Source organism: Lichenostomus cassidix, chromosome 1 (genome assembly GCF_008360975.1).
Source record: "Lichenostomus cassidix isolate B80296 chromosome 1, HeHo_3.0, whole genome shotgun sequence".
Classification (NCBI taxonomy): Eukaryota; Metazoa; Chordata; class Aves; order Passeriformes; family Meliphagidae; genus Lichenostomus; species Lichenostomus cassidix.
In genome coordinates this window covers 84,546,076-84,565,953 of record NC_139479.1, presented here as the reverse complement: position 1 = coordinate 84,565,953, position 19,878 = coordinate 84,546,076, and the positions used below count along the sequence as shown (strand labels likewise).

At 45.2% G+C, this 19,878-nt stretch overlaps 1 protein-coding gene across 3 annotated transcripts in view; it reads left to right on the top strand.

The window, feature by feature from the left end:
- The window catches only part of USP35 (ubiquitin specific peptidase 35), a 26,858-nt gene extending 6,980 nt beyond the window's left edge, over positions 1-19,878 (top strand). For all 3 annotated transcript variants that reach the window (XM_085066202.1, XM_085066189.1, XM_085066193.1), the window contains exons 2-11: positions 3,317-4,013; positions 5,175-5,310; positions 8,947-9,076; positions 10,517-10,618; positions 12,464-12,622; positions 13,382-13,575; positions 13,697-13,790; positions 15,307-15,413; positions 16,220-17,435; positions 18,283-19,878. In XM_085066202.1, coding sequence (XP_084922328.1) covers positions 3,332-4,013; positions 5,175-5,310; positions 8,947-9,076; positions 10,517-10,618; positions 12,464-12,622; positions 13,382-13,575; positions 13,697-13,790; positions 15,307-15,413; positions 16,220-17,435; positions 18,283-18,453 — 2,991 coding nt within the window. In that variant the 5' untranslated portion in view covers positions 3,317-3,331 and the 3' untranslated portion in view covers positions 18,454-19,878. The remainder of the gene's footprint in view (positions 1-3,316; positions 4,014-5,174; positions 5,311-8,946; positions 9,077-10,516; positions 10,619-12,463; positions 12,623-13,381; positions 13,576-13,696; positions 13,791-15,306; positions 15,414-16,219; positions 17,436-18,282) is intronic.

Here is a 19,878-nt window from a genome sequence, read left to right as displayed (position 1 = left end):
GGAATGAGCCAAACCTCCCAGCTCTTCACTGTGTTGTAATGCTGGTGAGGAAGAAGTGCAGAAAGGTTGTTCTACTTCAGGAACACTCATTATAGAAGCCTGATTGTCTGAATATTTAGTCCCTTTATTTCAGTGTTAAACAGAAGAGAACCAGGGACTGGGTCTCCAAGGCAGCATTCGGCTGCCCGACAATGAACTGTCCTTCCCTTTCCTGCAGTTCCCTGGGTTATTTATGACACACTTCCAATTTCTACAACAAATGAGACATTGATCTTACAGACAACACTCTACATCACTTTACTCTTCCACTGCAAACCCTGATTCACTCTCCAGGGAGGTCTTAGGGGAAAAAAAGTTAATATTAGATACTTACACTAATATTGCTCTGAAAGCATCTGGAGCTGTGCTTGTCTTGAATTAGCCATCTTAATTCCTAGCCTTTGACATGTGAATGATCTTTTAGTGTAGAATGCTGTTTTAGTGTACTTCAAGACTATAATGTTTTTTATTGCTTATTACAAAGCCACTTGAATGTTTCTTGAATGTAGTTCGAAGATTGTAATATATGCCCTGGCTAGCATCCTCCATCCTGGCCTTGTCTGGTCCACACCCAGGGAGCAGTTTGGTCTGCCCTGATACACAGCAGAACCACGGGCTTGTCTGTCTCCTGCTGACAGCAGGGTGGTTGGAGAGGTACAGGTGAGACTGAATTACCTAAAGCCCAGCCTTGTCCTGTAAAGCCCTTCTTTGGTGAGGAGAGCATGGACCCTTCACCCCACAGTCAGCTCAGGTGGTTGTCCCTGTGTGTCTTCAAGGTCCTAATGTCAATATAAGTCATTATGATGTTTCCTGCTGAAGAAGATGGTCCTTTGAGACTTGTTTGCCTATTGACTGTGGGGGAAGTTTGTTGCAGCCTTGTCCTACTACACAATGTCAGACAAGACCTAGTTGCACTCCAGGCAGCAGCACTGGGGAAGCCAATCCTCATGTCCCTTTCTATGATCAGCCTGAGGAAGAACCAAGCCCTTTCAGTAGCTGCAAGTTTATCTCAAAATTCAGATAAAATTAGACTTTTTGCTTCGAAAATTTGGGTGAAGTTTGGCTATGCTAAAGTATCTAAAAGCACAATCAAAGTGGGGACAGTAGTGGGCAGCCATCACCCTTGAGAGGGACAGTGAGAGCACCCATCACATATCCTAGGGCACTGTGGTGATTTATAGGGTTAGGTCTAAAAGAACTGTAGCCATTTTTTGACCATCCTGCCTGTGTGGTGTTTCCAAATCGCTGTGCCAAGCTTAGCATGGATTGGTTCAGAAAAGTAACAGTGAGATGTAACCAGTGAGCACTATAGATTCTCCTATCTCTTCCTGGTTCCTTATCTATCTGCCAGGTGTCCAGGGTGTCTGGGCTCAGGCTGGGAAGCTGTGGAGTGGAGGTGAAGGGAATACCAGCTTGACTGCAGGTATGTGCCAGTTTCTGCATGGCCAAGGTGACCACTGAGCAAGGACAAATGCTCCCCCTGATTTTGGACTGTCTGCAAGCCCCATCTGCTCTCCAGGTTGACTTTTAGCCTTTGCTGACACTGTGGTACTTTCTGCTCAAGGTGAAAAGACATTACCCGTGGGATTTTGTGTTCGCCTCATATCTTGTCCTCATTTGCCACTGGTTTAATGCAGGCTGGTCCCTCAGGAGAACAGCTTATGTCTTCTATCCTGGGAAAACAGCGTGTTGGAGAGCATTAGCTCTGCCATAGCTTGTTGCAGGGAAGGCAGTGGTAATGCTTGATGGGGAAAACTAAATCCAGCAAGCACATGAGCAGAGGAATGCATGAGTCAGCAGGCAGGGGCCAGAAAGAGCAAGGTGGTTCCTGGAGAGCCATTGCAATATAGCCTGTGGTTATTGCTACGTTGGAGGTGACTCTCTCTCTCTCTCTCTGTATATATATATATTTATCAATAATTTTTTTTCATCCTGTGAGATTGTAGAGAAGCAATGATGGGAAAGAGGTGATGTTTGGTGAAGTGGGAAGGCTTCCCAGCCAGGCAGCTGTGAGTCAGACTTTGATGTTTGTGTCTGGCATGGGTTTTACTTCTCTACCCTCAAGCAGCTGTCTACCAGGAGAAAAGATACTCTCTGGCTCAGATACAGGCTTACTCCAGGGATGATGTGGTCCTTGGATGGCATCTGCTGAGGTGTCTTCTGAATGTCATCTGTGAAAACCATACTTGGGGTACATGTCACCTGCATGTATATTCTTCGTTAATATAACCCTGTCCACTTGAAAAACTTCAAATGCTTCCCCAAGTACTAACGAAGGCTCTTTCAACCAACCCTGCTAGGAATTTGTGTGTGTTATTCTCATTTCACTTATTAGGGAGCTGAGGGACAGAAAGGTGGTGATTATTATTCTGCTCAGACACATCAGCATGGCTCATTTCAGCCTATAGGCAGGAAGGGACCTTCTCCAAACATGTATTTGTGCAGTGCATTGCACTGGGGGAACTTGCTGTGGATGTCCCTGTAATACATTTTTAAGAAATCCTGTCTTATTTTATCACTCAGTAATGGTTTGGTTTTTGGCTTTTTTTGTGCAGTAGTGCATCCAACAGCTGGTTATAAATGTTATTCTGAGCTTTTCCTTGGGAATTCCTTGCTGGGTTTTTTTTTTTTTTAACTCTGATGCTTTATTGCTGGTGAATTCAGGCTGTGACAAATGGGAAACTTTGCCTGACTCTGCAGTTTCTGTCCCCGCTTGCTTTGGTCCCGCATACAAATGCGGCATGTCCCTGGGGAGCAGCCAAGACTGCACCACTCAGATGGAGTAGCTAGCAGCATGGTGTAAATGTTAAACAAACACCCCTGCCATTGCACAGAGAGGCTGCAATCCCACTTCTGCTGCCCAGGGCTTTTCTCTCCTTCCCTGAATATGAAGACAATCATTGGGATCATCTTTGCCTCTTGAGAACACCTGAGCCAGGAGACACCAGTGTAAGACCTTGGATTCCTTAATTCCTCACTTGTCCCCTCTGTGGGTCTGTAGACAAAATGCTCAAAAAGACAAAAATGCTCAAATGTGTGATTAATCTGAAGAAGTTCTGTATCTTTGTGTATTCATTCAGTTCGGGTACTTTAGTCTCAGTCAAACACCACCAGAGTGGAAACTTCCCTGAATGCCACATGAAAAGGCCACAAGAATTATCTTTTTCAGAGTGGTCTCAGATAGCTCTGCCTTTTTGACCTCCATTGCCCCAGCCTGGGCTTGAAAGCTCAGCAGACCCTCCTTGAACTAACCTGCTGCTCTGTCCCTCTCTTTTAGGAGCAGGGAGCAGAGATGGATAAGATACTGGAAGCTGTGGTGATGTCCTCTTACCCCAACAACGTGAAGCAAGGGCTTGTGAGGCGCGTCATTGAGGCAGCAAAGCAGCCCATGGACAGCGAGCAGTGCTGGTCCATGCTGGAGCTCTCTACCAAGCTTTATCTCACTGGGGACACCAAGTACAAAAGAGAGATTGGGAAGGAGGTTTTGGAGGTCTACGGCCACTATCACCCAGAGGAATTTGAGGAGTTCTTCAACGTCCGCTTCCTGCTGAGTCTCCTCCAGGAAGGCTATGGACCTCTGGGGAAGAGAAGCCATTATGTACTTGATTATATCCAGTTAGGACTGCAGTTTGTCCTGGAAAGCCCATCGGCAAACAGCATCTTCAGCTTATTGAGGATCGAGGTGCTCCGGAAAGTCTGTGAGAGGCCCAGCCCCAAGCAGTGTGCAAAGATCAGCAAACTCCTCACCCAGCATCCTCAGTGCATTCCCACGGGAAAGCACCAGCTCTTGTTCTGCCAGCAGCTGATCCGGTGCATCGGGCAGTTCCAGTGCGTCTCCGAGGGGGAAGAGGAGATCATGGAGTTTTTGGAGCAGGTGAACAAAGTGAGTGGTCTGCTGCAGAGGATCTGGAGGACTCAGACCTCAGCCATCCTGCCCTCTTTGAAGGAACTGTTCACTATCATTTCTTCAACAGGTAATTCTAAAATGATAATAATAAAAATGCTGGGAATGTAAATGTTGGCTCTGATGAATTCAAACTCAATTAGTTTGACAACTTTCAGGGTTTTCATCCACAGCCACAGATGAAATATAATAGACAAGCATCTCTAAAAATTGCCAGGGCTCTGAGCTGGGAAAACAGTATTCCCTTGAAACCACAGAGAGTCTGCACACAGGAGCTGTTAACAGGGTTGAAACATTTGCAGCACAAGTTTGTGTTCAGCACTTTCCATCATCACCTGGGCTTAAGAGAAAGCACCTTATCTGCAGCTTGTTAGAGTGGAACTTGAGAGCTTTTAGAAATATCACTCTTACAGCTGACTTGGTGCTACTCCACAGCCTGCTCCCTACCAGAGCCTGGGGATAAAGCTAAGTGGTTATTTCTCACTGACCTAGAGGTATGAAGCCCTATGGACTGTCTGAAGGGTGGTTGCATCTCAAAGTGAGACAGAAGATATTTATCCAGCTTCTGGGGCCCTTAGGTTATTGTGGAGGGTTTCAGAAGGCTTTTGGAGGTATCAGTGCCATGGAAAGGCTGCTGAGCTCCTGCTCTAGCTATTCCTAAGCCCACAGGAGATGGGTTTTTCTGTGATGTCTGTATGACAGCCTCATCCTTTGGAAAGAGGCCTGTCTCCAGGCAGGCACACTTGCAGTTACATCCCTTTGCATTTCTTTGCAGTACTTAGTACAAAGAGAGCAAGCAGAGGAAGTTAGGTACCTAAGTTGGCCTAAACACGTTCTCATGGCTGTGATCTCTTCCTCCCTTGGGATGACGTCTGGCTTCAGGCACCAGCCATCTGCTAAGATCCAACTTCATTAAGTGCTGCACTGGGAATTAGGGAATTATTCTTCCAGCACAGCCAGCAGCAGACTCAACACTGTGCATTGGCACCAGCTCAGTACTCGCACCATGACATGTGGATATGGCACTTGGGGATGTGGTTTAGTGGTGGACTTAGCAGTGCTGGGTTAAGGGTTGGACTCTATCTTAGAAAGCTTTTCCAACCTGAACAATTCTATGATTCTATTTATGTGGGCAGAAATGATTTGGTTTTTAGGACAAGAAATGATCTCATGTGCCTGGTTTTCTTGTTGATTAACATCTTCATTGCTGGGGCTCATCCGTGTCTTGCAGAGGAGCAGGAAGCACCATCCAATGCCTTGGCCAGCGTGGTTCAGTTTGTCCCTCTGGAGCTCATGGATGGTGTCATAAGAAACCTAACCAATGATGACAGCATCACTGATGTGCAAATGATGATGGCCATTGGCAGGTAGGAGAGGTTGCATTTGTGAAAGTCATTACTTGGTTTGGAGAAATTCTCTATGTGGTTTTATCCCAAGCAGCTTGGTTGGTGCTGCCTGGTGAGGAGTGTGGAGGGAAAAAGAAAACTTCTGTATCATTTCTTCTATCCCTGAGGTCCTAGAGAACTAGAATAAAGAATGGTTGTTATTATTGATTATGACTATTATTATATTTGTTTGGTTTAATTTAGTTTCTTTTCTTAGGAAATCAATAGTGTTACGGGATGTCCAACATAGACTATCTTGAAGAGGTTTGATTTGTTTTTATTTTTATTTTTTTTTATTATTCTCCTGAAGATGTTGAGGGCTTTTTCTTCCCCAGAATCTCCTTTTCAGGATTTCATGATGATCTATCTCCCTTCAGAAGGACATCATCTTAAGCCACCAGTCACAGCTGAAGACTTACATGAGGGAGCTATACTCAACTGTTTATAGGTCCCACCTTGGCCTCTGTCAGGTGGGTGTGCTGCAGCTGGACAGACAGAGTCAGTGGAGACCTTATCAAAGCATAATGAAGAGTTGTGGGTGAAATGCTACCTGACATGCCAGACCTGGTCTTTGCAGCACCAGTGCCCTCTTTGGCATCACCAGATCATTGGATACTTACGTCCAAGTCCTACAGCTCTTCTGTGCTCTGGTGCCTTGCTCTGCACTTACTTAGGGATATTTTTAATGATCTTGAGGGTATTTTCCAGCCTTAATTATTCTATGAATCTATCTTTAACCCATGCTTTCCTTAGAGGTCTCAATTTAAATAGATATTTTTATGCAGTGGTGTGTGCACTTAACACATGGGAGCTGCTCTGACTTGATCTCATTGGAAGCATCTTTGTTCCTCTTCTTATTACAGGATTAGCATGTCCCTCCTGATAAGGTTACATGGCAGAAACACATTATTCCTGCTGGGAAGCTTATGTATGCAGAAAGGGGTTACTTCTCTTTGGCTTGCTCAGGAAGATCATGGTTTTCTCAGAGTCCAGAGCAATCCAAGACAAAAGATTAGGTTAGCAGTTCAATTCCTAACCCTCTTCTCCATCTTTTTCTCCTTCTGGACACCTGCTGCTGTGAGCTCCAGATGATGAACCTTCTAAGAGTGCCAGTGTCTAAATACAGAGGTTGCCAAATCTATTGCATCATTCCTTAAAACTGCATTCTTTGTCATGCAGTAGGACAAGTAAATGATTAGTCAGAGCCTGCAAAATGTAATTAAATCACTAGGGAGAAATGTTGAAGTTTTGGCAGCATGTTTATGGCAGATGGGTGAAACCACTGTGACCACAGGCTGTTTGATATGTGTGCTCCACGCTCAGAAAATCAAAGGAAAATGTACAAATTGAAGGATCTTTTAGGTTAGTATCCCTGACAAACTGGTTGCATGCAGAAGTGTCTTCTTCTGAAGTTTGGGTTTGGGAGTAGCAGGGGAATAAACTGGACTTAGGGTGGAGCTTCTGGTCAAGCATGTAAAGAACAAATAGTGGTAAAAAAAAGCAAGGCTGGCACCTGCTGGCATAAGCGTACACCACAATCTTTTACAGAGTTTGTCTGGTCTTAGATAAACTCTATTATTGTGTATCTGTGACATCAGAGGTACTCACAGATCTGGATTTTTTTTCCTTGGGAATGTATCCATTTCAAAGAGCCAAGGTCCAGATGCAGAAAGCACCTGCTGTCACACAGCAATGTGGGCACTCCCTACCTCTGGTGATCAGGATCTGGCCTTTTAAAAGTTTAGCATATGAAATAAATGACTTCTTTGAAAAATTAGTGTCATCCCTACTAAAATATTTGTGGATCTTACAGTGTGGAAAGTGCAATGTGAATTTAAAATGTAGTTTCTTCTTACTGTAGCAACACAGGCAGCACTGTAATTTAGCCACCAGTGCTGGCAAAATATAGCTTCAAGCAAATATGGTTTTTTTATGCCTGTTTAAAGATAGGGAGAAAAAGGACCTTTGAATCTCTGGATCCATCTCCCTGCTTTATAACATTGACATTACAGACCCCTTTCATGAATGTTCAAGTCCTCTCCTAAGCATGACTTTGTGCTCCCACTGCTATTTTTTCACAGCTCTACCAGCTCTGGGTTGCTTTAGTGGGTCGAATCTCTCATCTAACAGCCAGTCTGTGTGTATTTTTGGCCATCTTACGGTTTATTTGATCTTGTGCCAACAGAAATAGCTGACATATCTGTTGCCTCTCTGGTGTTTATTCCTTCAGAATGTGCAGGAAGAGCAGTCCCTTCCCATCTCTGCTTTCTCATGGCTGTGTTATGCAAGCCAGGTTATTTGAAGCTTTTCTTGCAGGACGTGTTCATTTCCCTCCCCACCTTAACAGGTTTTTTCAACAGAATTCATTGGTCTTGGACACAGATGGTGTTGTTTGTGCACCATGTTCATCTTGGCAGCCTGAGGTGTCATTGTTCTGCTACAGAGAACACCTTTCCTTCTGCACCCCAGCATGGTGCTGCTCTTTTCCATGGCTGCTGTTGCACTGGGAACTTGTAGTCACCTGGTGTATGCCTAGTTGTCTTCATGCAGATGAGTTACTGTAGCTTCCATTTCTAGAGCCTTGCATGCATTTTGAATCAATACATTTCCTTCCAGTTGTACATTTCTAATCCTCAGGGTCTTCCTTGTAATTCCTTGAATCTTCCTCTTGTGTTGATGATGCCTTTCAGGTGTGCATCTTCACAAATTTCCCAGCCCTGTGCAGGATATTTGTGCTAACATCACTGATCCTGAAGAACATTGCTTGTAGCCTCCTTTCAGAGAGCCAGTCATATATGATCTACTTCTGTCCTTTGACTAGAAATTCATATGTCCTGGCAAGCCTGACTTTGGCACCTATGATGATCTTCTGTGGAACTCCATCCGTTCTTCCCACTCATTGCTTGTTTTCATTGTAGGAACCACCTTCCTCCATAAATCACCAAAAAGTTAGAGTCATTAAAACTCACCAGAGCTAAATTTTACTAGATGGAGATCACCAGCTCCGCTTGTTTGGAGTTCATGAGTTCTTCATGTTTCACTTTTGTATCAGCTCTCATAGCTCTTGTTTCTGTTCTCAGATCTTTTTTCTACCTCCTTGTTGTCACCCCAATCAATTAATTCCTTTTGCTGAAAATGGAGTCAGTGCATGTGTTTAGTTTGGAAGTCACACCTGGAGGCCATGTCATATCTTTAGTCTCCATCAGGTCCACCACATACAGTGATTTCATGGCTTTCCTGGTTGTCCTCTGATGCAAATATCTGTGGAAGTTGCTCTGGCATTTGCTATATTATCCAGCTTGGCTTGACTTTTGTTATTTCTCAACATCCAACATATTCTGCTTTTCAAGGTTTTTTTACTGCCTAGACTTTAATTTTTCCAGTTCCTTGTTAACTTCATGAATTTCTGCTCTTTGCCTTGTGGTGGTTACTTATTAGTCCTCCCTTCATATATTTTGCATTAGATACAGATTGATAAGCAAAAGGAACTGACTGGGTAAGGTGGCTGGACTGAGGTGTAGCTTGGAGGTCTGGGATGTCTTCAAATCAAAAGGTACTGAAATGGTCAGCAAAGTGTGATAATTGGGGATTTATTTAGGAGTTTGTGTTTCATTTCAGGATGATTGACTGGGTGTCCTGGCCCCTGGGAAAGAACATAGACAAGTGGATCATTGCTCTGCTGAAGGGTTTGGCTGCAGTGAAAAAGTTCAGCATCTTGATTGAAGTCACTCTTTCGAAAATAGAAAAGGTCAGTTGGCTCTTTTAATACCACAGAAATACCATCTTGCACCTGAAATATCATCTTGCCTTTCAAATGAATGAGGGTGAGATGTGACTTGAGATGTACAAAGAAGAAAGAGTTTGCTAGAAAGAGTAACAAGGGATACTCCTAGTTTTGCTGCTGTGAATGATGTTCTCCACAATAACCTGGGGTTCTTCACATTGTGGTCTGCAGAGGTACTGATATCTTAAAGGTTATAAAATAAAGTAGCTAAGGACTTTCAAGCCAATCAAATGCTCTCCTTCCCAAGCTATGGAACTCTTGTAAGACTTGCCTTTGGGAATGTGACATGCTCTCCTTTGACTGTGCCTGGGTCATTGCTGGCTGGCACAGGCAAAATACACACCAGTGAGCATCTCAGTAGTCTACACAGTCACAGGTCAGTTTTAAAGTCTGTGCCCTGGTTTAGTTCTTTTATTAGTGCAGATAAAGCCCCTGCTGCCATTGCCAACACCTGTTTCAGCAGTGGGTACTTGCTCTCTCTGAAAACTGTGTGACAAAGCACTGAAACTGGTCACTATTTCAAAGACTTTTTCCATGATGTGGTCCTGCTTTTCCTTCCTTTGATTAATGGGAATTACACCTGGCTGAGCAGCCAGAAGAAGTCACCATAGAAGTTACTAAAACTATGTTCCTAGGGACATGGTTTAGTGGTGGGCTTGGCAGTGCTGGGTTAGCAGTTGGGCTCAATGATTTTCTAGATTTTCCAACCTTAAAAATACTGTGATTCTAGAATTATCAGTATTGGAGCATTATCAATAACTGCATTTGTCTTTGTGATCCCTCAAGTGCATTGAGCAGCGGGACAGTGTGACAGAAAAGCCAAGCATCTCTGGCTTTTCTTTATCTTTCCTTTCATTGTTAATGCATGGGAAAGGGATACAGCCCTTGAAAATACGTGATTTTTGGAAACCCTCAGAAGTACTATCTGAGAGGAGTAGAGAGAGTATACAGGTATTTTTTGTAAAGTAGAATAAATATTGCTACTTAGCTTTGGAAAAAGGTATTTGCTTTTTGTCTCGTTGTCTGAAAGGTTAGTGATAAAGTTCCAAATATCTGAATAAAATAGAAGAGGCACATTTCAGAAAATCTAGAATTCTCCAGTGATTGCATGCCCTTTTTCATGAGGAGATATGGAGATGCAGTGCTGTCATAGAGGCATCACACAAGCCTGAAAGGGTGGGTATAACCCACACAGTATTTTTAGGGTGCCCTGAGCCAGTTCTCTGGACAGGAGATGACCCTGGAGACTTGGTTACAGGCTGCTTGCTTCAACATACAGCATGGAGTAAGAAGAGACCAACAGCCATGGTAGATGCCCAGTGTCTGTTTCCTGCTGTTCCCTTCTCCTGCTGGTTACTGTGCCATCCTCCCTTCTCATTTGCTTGTTTTTTTCTCCTCCACCAGGTGTTCTCCAAGTTGCTGTATCCCATCGTGAGGGAGGGGGCTTTGTCTGTCCTGCAGTACATGCTGCTGAGCTTCCAGCACTCTCACGAGGCATTTCACTTGGTAAGGCTGTGTCTGGCACTTGGATGAGGGCATTGTCCTGAGTGCAACCCTGCTGTGGGGCAGCAGGGGTAGCAGGGGACATAAGGTGTGGCAGATGTTGTCACTCTGGCTTTGGAGTGCGTTAGGTGGAGTTTTTGCCTTCAGAACATCTTGGAGGGCTCTTGCTGTGGAGGGCAGGGAATCCATTATTGAACAGCCCTTGCTTTTCCTAGGCAGGTGCCTCACTGTCTGTTGGACTCAGTGGGCCCCATCCCACATGTGACTTTAAATTGTCACCAACATGTGGCACCCATTTCTTTATGTGGTGGGTCATCTTTGAAAGGTTTGTACAGCATCAGTGCAGCAAGACTAGAAGACTGGATCAGAACACTTCACTAAAACTGTCTGCTAAAAGCAAAACCAACTCTTGGCAGAAGTTGAATGTCCACTTTTCATTTCCACAGTGATATTTTGTAGTTTGTTTTGCTGTTGGCGCTAAGGCACAGCTCTGAGTCCCACTTATGTTGCCTCTGGAATGCTGAATTTAAAAAGTGAGGCTGAAGGCAAAAGCATGCTTGCAGTGATTGAGCTGATAAAAGCAGTGATGGAAAATTACTGCTATTAATGTTTGATTTTATGCCTTCTTGTTAAGGCCCTTACAGATGGCTTTTTACCTAAAGTTCACAGAATAAACAGATAAGGCTGGACAAAAGCAAAGCCAGCCAACGTTTTCAACTGATGTTTTTTTCATTCCTCAGCTGGACATACTTTAAAGGAATCTGAATTTCTTGAGAAACTCTTTGGTTCTTAAAAATAGAGTCATTCCAATGTAATATCTGCAGTTGGGCATCAAATTTTGAAACACTCCAAAAGCTGTCAGTTGCTGTTGGCTTGAAGTTTCCATCTGTAGCCCAGCAAGCATAAATTTCTTCCTTTATTAAAAAAAAAAAAAACCCCAACAAAAATCAACAGGGCAACCCCATGTCTTTTTGTGTTTGCCCTGTCACTTTGGAAGGGTTTTGAGAATTGTTCCCATGACAGAATTCTGACATATAATAAGATGCTGCAATTGATTTGCTTCCCTAACAAACCTTTCCTTTTGGAAAGGAAATAGTTAAAATCTTCAACATTTTGAAAGGAAAGAAAAAGAGGAGAGGAAGACCAAGGGAGGAAGAGAGGACCAGGGAATGGCTGGACTGGGGTTCTGATGCTTTACTACAGGATTATTCTGGGCTAAAAATAACTTAAAATATAAATATGTAGAAGGTTGTGTAAGTGCTTGGGTAACTCTAGCACATCTGCAGGGCTGGAAATATGTTATTGATTCTGTGTGCAGCAGCAGGGTCAGCAGAGGGTGCCCGTGAGCAATGGATCGTTTGTATTTGCATCTGCTTGTTTCATTTTTACATTTTCAAGATGAAAGCAAAATAAAAAACGTCCTGTTCATATGCCTGTTGCCACCTGTCCAACCATGCCAATTCCAGTTCAGTGTATTCAGTATGAAATAACAGAGCACAGCAGACAGCACTTCTTTTAGGCTAATCCCAGCTACCTTGCAGGTTTGAATCCCTGCACTTGGGAGTCAGCATATCCTTTCCACCGTGGGTGTGGGATTTAGGGGAGACTAAAGAATGGCAACTGCAGCTCAGCAAAGCAGCAGTACAGACCTACAGGTGTCATGCAACATGAAACCCTCTAAGGTTGCCAAAATCAACAGGAGAGTTGCTGTTGAATTCTTACGGTGAAGGATGAAGTCTAGAATGGCACTGAAGTCAACTCCTGTTCACTGTCTTTTCTGCCTACAGGTGAATTTCTTTCCTCTAAATGTATTAAAATTCTGCAAATAATTTGATTTTTCTTTTCCAGCTACTCTCTCACATCCCCAGGCTGGTGGCCTCTTTGAAGAAGGAGGACTCCAATTCTGCAACCAGCTCCCTGGAGCAGCTGGCTGAGCTCATTCACTGCATGTTCTTCCGCTTCTCAGGATTCCCAGACCTCTATGAGCCAGTCCTAGAAGCAGTTAAAGTAAGTCATGCCCTTCTCAGTCATTTTACTGCTTTCCATATGGATATGGCATCTTTGTTGATAGCCTAGAATAGAGGGACTGTCCCACTGGTAGGGAAGTCCTAACTTCAACACCTCAAATGGTGGTAGCAGAAAGGGAATTAAAATTCTGAGTCTGAGCCCTAGGTAGGCAGGTTGAGGGAAGATACTTCTCCAGTGGTGGGCCTGCAGAAGTCATGATGGTGCCTGTAGGTTTTAGCTATAACTTTATTCTCAAATGCTTCTAAAGGACTGAGGCAAACAGGTAAACCCTTCCTTGCATGGAGGCAGGTTCACGTGAAGAGCTGGCAAAATGAGTTTTGTGAACACCTCACGCAGAGGATTTTTGCAGTTGCCCATTACTGATTCTTCATGAGAAAAAGTCAGTTGTAGGATCATAGAATATCCTGAGTTGGAAGGGATCCACAAGGATCATTGAGTCCAACTCCTGGCCCTGCACAGGACAGCCCCAAGAACCACACCGTGTGCCTGACAGCATTGTTCAAATTCTTCTTGGCTTGGTGCCATGGCCACTTCCCTGGGAAACCTGTTCCAGTGTCCAGCCACCCTGTGGGGGACACTTTTTGTAATATCCCACCTAAACCTCCCCTGACACAGCTTCATGCTGTTTTTTTCTTGTGCCCTGTCACTGGTCACCAGAGAGAAGAGATCAGTGCCTGCCCCTCAGCTTCCCCTTGTAAGGGCAGATAACGGTCTGTAATACAGATCTCTCTTTCCCAGGCTCTCCCAATTCCAAATGAAGACCGGATTAAACACCTCTTGGGACAAAATGCTTGGACCTCCCAGAAGAACGAGCTGGCCTGCTTCTACCCACGCCTGGCATCTAAATCGGAGACGGGAAAGATTGGGTTAATTAACTTAGGAAACACCTGCTACATGAACAGCATCATACAGTCTCTTTTCATGGCTTCAGAGTGAGTTTTTCCCCCCTTGCTCCCATTCAGGAGTGCTCCAGGGGTTGCTTGTCACTCCAGCCTAGAGTGTTCGTCACTGATTTTCCATCCCACAGATTGCATCTCTGCTTTTCTTTCGCAGCTTTCGGCATTCAGTGTTGAACTTAACTGAGGGCAACTCCCAGCCCCTGATGACAAAGCTCCAGTGGCTCTTTGCATTTTTGGAGCACAGTCAGGTAATTATTTCATGTTCTAGGTATTTGTTTGGACTGTCGGCTGCGGAAAGGCTCGTCTCCAAGTTGCTTCCTGCCGGCTCCAACGGGCTGATAAGGAGCTGTGGATCTTGGTGGCTTTTTGTAATGGGACGAATTTTGTTTATATGAAGGAGGCTAATTTTGGGAGAGGAGGAGGGAAACTCCTATCACCCATGGAAGTGGGTGTTCACACCAGGCTGCTTGTCTTTAACTTGTGGTCCTCTTGGTTTGGGCTGATGTAATAACTGATAGCTTTGGAAATGAATTCTGTTAGGTAATAGTTTACATCTGTGGTCAGCTGAGAAGCCTGCTGGTGTGAAGCAGAGGTTTTGTTTCTTGCTGTGCAGCAAAGGAGAAGACTGGAGCAGCTCGCTTGTCCATTGCTCCACAGAAAAGCACTAGCAATTGATGAAATTTGCCTTAAAAGTGGCTTTGTTAAAAGAATAATTATAAAAAATCCCTTAGATTCAAGATGCTTTGAATTCTCTTTATGTGAGGGGGAAATAAAATAAAAATAACACCCTTAAGCTACTTGTAAATATTTCTGTGACAAACATGGAATTTAATGGAATGACTCCTGGAGATACAGCTAGGTCATATCTAAAACCTCTCTTGAAAATATATCTTTCGCTCCCTAGAAAGACAAAATTTTGGAAAGCCAGTGAATTTTCCCTTGCTGTGTAGCAAGTCATCCAGGCTTCTCCATTTCCCAAGCCTTGACTGGCAGAGCTGGCTTGTACTATTGTGGTATTACATCACTACAGATGACCTGGTGGGGAAATATAGACATCCTGTTAAATTTAATATTTGGTCATAGAAGAATCTAGGTTTTGATGGCAGGTTAGGGTGTCTGTGTTCTCTGATGAGCAAGTACAGAAGCATATTTGCTTGCTGTGTAGCTGACAGTTAATAGTTTCTTCCTAATTTCCTTTTGGTTATTTTTCTTCTTTGGGCTGTTCTTGGAGTTACTTTTTTGATAAAGATGGGTCTTTTTGCATATTAGACATCTGCTTCCTAATGACAGCAATTATATTATCTGGTAACACAGATTACCTGCCTTCAGTGATCAGAATGTTGGGTGGAAGTTTAGTGGATTTTTTTTGCCTTTTTTTTTTTTTAATTAAAGGATTTAGTGAGAAGAGATCCTGATCAAATTAAATGGAGCAGCAAATTAAATTGAGGCTGAATTAAGTAGAATTATCTGGATCACGCCAATAAGCCATTTAAAAATTGAATGATAATCACATGGATATTTTATAGAAGTATATGTAAAATAATGTCTGAAATTTATCCTTACCATCCTGGCTTGCAGCAAACCAAGAAAGTCTTCCTGTGCACTGGGATTAGCCTTTGTAGGGGGGGAAAAAAGGGGCCTTATCAGGCACAAAACACTGTGCTCTCAGTGAAGCAGCCAAAAAACCACTCTTCTCTCCATCCCCCTGTGTGAATTGAGGAAAAATCCCTAGGATTAAATGCACTTCTTTTGTGTTGCTGCCAGCGACCTGCCATCTCCCCTGAGAGCTTCCTCTCTGCCTCCTGGCCACCCTGGTTCACTCCTGGAGCTCAGCAGGACTGCTCAGAGTACCTCAAGTACTTGCTGGACCGGTATGTGATGAGCGCCATGATTTCAGACCCTGGTGACAACAGTGTCCCTAAACCCAATGTAATGTTTAATGCTGACTCACATGCAAACAGGACAAGTGGCTGAGACCCAGAGGAGCTGGGAGAGAGGGGAGGGTTGGGGTGAGAGATGGTGAGACTGGTCTGAGGCTCTTTAATAAAACCCTGTCTGGATAATCTTAGGGATAAGGTCAGAACTTGGTTCAACTTGAGGATTTCTGCCTTTGCTCTGAAGACACAGGGAATTTATAGAATTAGAGAATCATTAAATTTGGAAAAGGTCCCTTTGATCATTGAGTCCAACCACTAACCCAGCACTGTCAAGTCCACCACTAAATCATGTCCCTAAATGCCATATCTACATGTTTTTTGACACTTCTAGGAATGGTGATTTCACTGCTTCCTTGGGCAGTCTGTTCCACTGCCTGACCATCCTTTCAGTGAAGTTTTTCCTAATATCTAATCTAAAATTGTACCAGCCATAGAGATTTGCCTGACAAGCCACTCAGCCTCCTCTGTAAAATATTGATTTTTGCCTTTTACCTAGAAATACAAAATCTCTGGTGTCCCAGTGATCTCTCTAGTAGTGGGGGGTCAGTGGCACGTGAAGACTTCAGGTTCCCAAATTCTGCCTGACTCCTTCCCACCCTCCTCCCACAGCATCAGACCCCTGGGCACAGGCAGGTTAACTGGGATTAACCCCTTGCAGTGAAAAACAGAAACCCGACTTTAGAAACTACCTTTTGTTGGTGTATTGATGTATAACACTGCCTTTTTCTCCCTTGCCAAAGATTGCACGAAGAAGAAAAAACTGGAAAAAGGATTTACCAGAAACTCAAGGAATCCAGCTTGATGTCTCAGGCGGTGGAGCACCATTACTTAAACAAGACATTGGTTGAGAAGATGTTTGGGGGCAAAATGATGACAAAGATCCGCTGCTTGAAGTGCCTGAATGTTTCCTCCCGAGAAGAAGCCTTCACAGACCTGTCCCTGGCTTTTCCTCCATCGGACAGGAATGTGCGTGGGAGCACATCTGTTCTACCAGTGGAAGAAATTGGCCCACAGTTCATTGAGCCTCCTGAAAATGCAGGCCAGCTGATGGGCTCTCCCTGGATCCCAAGGAAGGCCCCCATGGCCAGTGACCATGCAGCCCCATCGGTGTCAGTGGAAACATTAGGTTTCCAGGAGCCAGGAGAAGCAGCAAATCCTGTACGTGGCAATGATGTTGGGGTGGATGCAGCCAAAAATCCTCTCTCGACTTTTGGGGAGCAGGCATGTGCTCCCAAAGACTCCAGATCTGTCCCAGATTTAATCAACTATTTTCTATCCCCGGAGAGACTGACAGCAGAGAATAAATACCACTGTGAGAAATGTGCATCCTTGCAGGACGCTGAGAAGGTGGCAGAGCTGACAGAGGGTCCACACTACCTCATCCTCACTCTTCTGCGGTTCTCCTTCGACCCACGCACTATGAAGAGGAAGAAGATCTTGGATAACGTCTCCATCCCTGTGGTGCTCAAGCTACCCATCCTTGTTGCTCCAGAGGAAACTGAGGAGGTTTGCCAGCGTGGGAAGGATGGTGCTGTCCCAGGGAGTGGCTTCATGACTGTTGTGTATGACCTCTGCAGTGTGGTGGTGCATTCAGGCATCTCCTCTGAGAGTGGCCACTACTACTGCTACTCCAGGGAGTGCACTGACACCGTTCCCAACGGGCACCCCCGGGATGGGGTGCCAAAACCAGCCCCTGACAAGCAGTTGGACTTTGAAATCCAGTGGTACCTCTTCAATGACACCAGAGTTTCCTTCTCTTCCTTCGAATCGGTCAGCAACGTCACCTCGTTCTTCCCCAAAGACACTGCCTATGTCCTCTTCTACCGGCAGCGGCCGGGCCGGCAGAGCTGCCTGCTGCACGAGGCTCTGGCTGAGGCTGGCCGCCTGCATGGAGAGCCCTCCCTCCACAAGGACTTGATGGAAGCCATTTCCAAAGATAACATCCTCTTCTTGCAGGTAACTCCACTGCTGTGCACAGCAGGGTGCGATCCTGCGGCTGTCTGGCTCAGGGGCCGTGTTCTCACCCATCCGGGCAGCAGTGGGATCCTGTCCTGTGCTTAAAATCCTTAAAAAAACCCACCCACTCCCTGAAGCCAAATCCCTTTTACTTTTTAGTACCCAGACATAAACAGGTTATAGTTTCCTGATGAAACTGGGCACTGAGATTGGTACAAGACACCTTGTGGCTGTGCTGGGGGTTGACTTGCTATTGTCTGCCTCTGGAAGCTCAGCCTGAAATTTTCTTCAAAGTCTGGGAAAGCCTGGGAAAGATAGGATGATGGAGTAGTTTGGGTTGGAAGGGACTTACAGACCATCCAGTTTCAACCCCTCTGCCATGGGCAGGGACCCTTTCCACTAGACCAGGTTGCTCAAAGCCCCATACAACCTGGACTTGAATGCTCCCAGCGATGGGGCATCCACAGCTTCCCTGGGCAGATGGGTGAGCTGGGAATACAAACTAGAACAGATTTCATTCAGCTGATGAACTTCAGCACTTTCCAAACAGCAGTGTCTCATATGACATGAGCTGCATGTGGGGGGATTTGAGGAGTCCCTCTTCTCCCAGAGGTGATGTAGGAGGAGCTGGGTTTTGATCACTGGAGCGCTGCAATGCTTTGCTGCATCCCTCCTGCTCAGTTCTGGAAATGAGCACATGGCCTTCACACCCCAGTTTAATTTCAAGGAAGCTCCCAAGGGGAACCAAACAGGCTCCTGGCTCCTCAGGGATGGTGGGAGCATCCCCACACCTGGGTCCTTTATCTGCTGATATCCTTGTGCTATTTTTCCCCCTTCCTTCTCCCAGGAGCAAGAAAAAGAAGCAAGGAACAGAGCGGCCTATATTTCTGCCTTGCCGAAATCCCCGCTGTGGTGGAGAGACTTGGACAGGGACAAGGATGATGACAGCTCATCTGGGGGCTGCAGCCCAGCAGCAGGCGGGGGAGGATCTGGCTCCTTCCATGGACTTGTCTTTTAGCCAATGGCTTAAACCAGATTGGCCATGTCTGCGGGGCCAACCTGAAGCCAGAGGCTTCTCTTCCTCACCCTGATGACAGTGAGCATCTTGGAGGAGGACTTGAGAAACATTTCAATGGAAAAGGTCTCAGGGGCTGATTTGGAGGCGCCTGGAGGGTCTCGCTGCTTCCTATGCACTTGGTCTTCATGCCTTAATGTACCTAAGCTAACGCAGAGATGAGCAGCTGCCGACAGCTCGGAGAAGTGTCCTTCTGCTTCAGCATAGCCATGTCTTGCCTGCTGTGAGCCATGCCACCAGCCTGGGGAGGTGACTGGGACAGGCATGGGGAGGAAGATGGACCCAGCAGGACCTCAGGGATGGAGATGTCCCATGCATATCCTGTCTGCAGCCCTTCTCATGGCACTCAGTTCTGGGGGGAACCTCTGCTCAGTTGTTGTATTTCTCTTCAATGTAGGTGGGTTTGGGAACCCACTGTGACAAAGTCTGAAGGTAGAAAAAAGCCTGAAAAATGCCAAAATGTAGCAATGCTGGTCTGTGAGGCAGTGAGCTTGTAAGACTGCTTGGTAGCAGTGAGCAGTGGCAGGTCAGCCAGAGGGATTTTATGCTGCATTGCAAGACACCCAAAAGAGACTGAGGGGCACAAACCCCTCCAGCCAAGAGACACTGACCTGATCCAGCTGGGGTTTCTGGGCTCCAGTGAAGACCCATTGTGTTACTGATGGCCTCTGCATGCTGTTAGTGTGCATGGCAGGCCCAGACACACGGCTGTTTTTCCAGATGTGTCTTTAGGACTTGGTTAGTCTCTTTCTGCTGCTGTCATTTGATGGCTTTCCAGGCTGGATCTGCCCTTGAAAATTTGGGCTTTCCCTTGGGATACCTTGAACTGAGCAGCAGATGACAGAGCCCCCTAAACTCATGATCCTTTTTTTTTTTTTTTTTCTTTCAAATGCTGATTTGCAAGGTGAGTAGCCCAACCAGATATGTTATATCAAGCCAATATCAATATATACTATGTAAACCAGTGTATTATAGAAATCAATAACGGGAAAGGGGCTGATTTTGATGGCAGATGGCCAACTCAAGCCCCGGGCAGCACATTTACAGGACCACAGCTCCTTCCCATGTCCCTCCCCAGCTGTTGTCCTCTGCCTGCTCCTCCCTCACACCTGTAGTAGAGATTTCTGTAGCTCAAGTGGGAGAGACTTGTGCCTTAGGTCCTAAGTGCAGGGCCTAATCCTGACCATGGGGTATTGGGGTAGAAGTATTGTGTTGCTGTGGAGGAAAAGGCAAAGCACAGACATTGCTGTGGATAATGTGAGCAGAAAGTCTGCTAGAATGGACACTTGGGGTCAAATCTCTGGTGTATACTATCATATTCTTTTATTGCCTTTCCTATATATAAATAAAGGAAATTAATGAATTCAA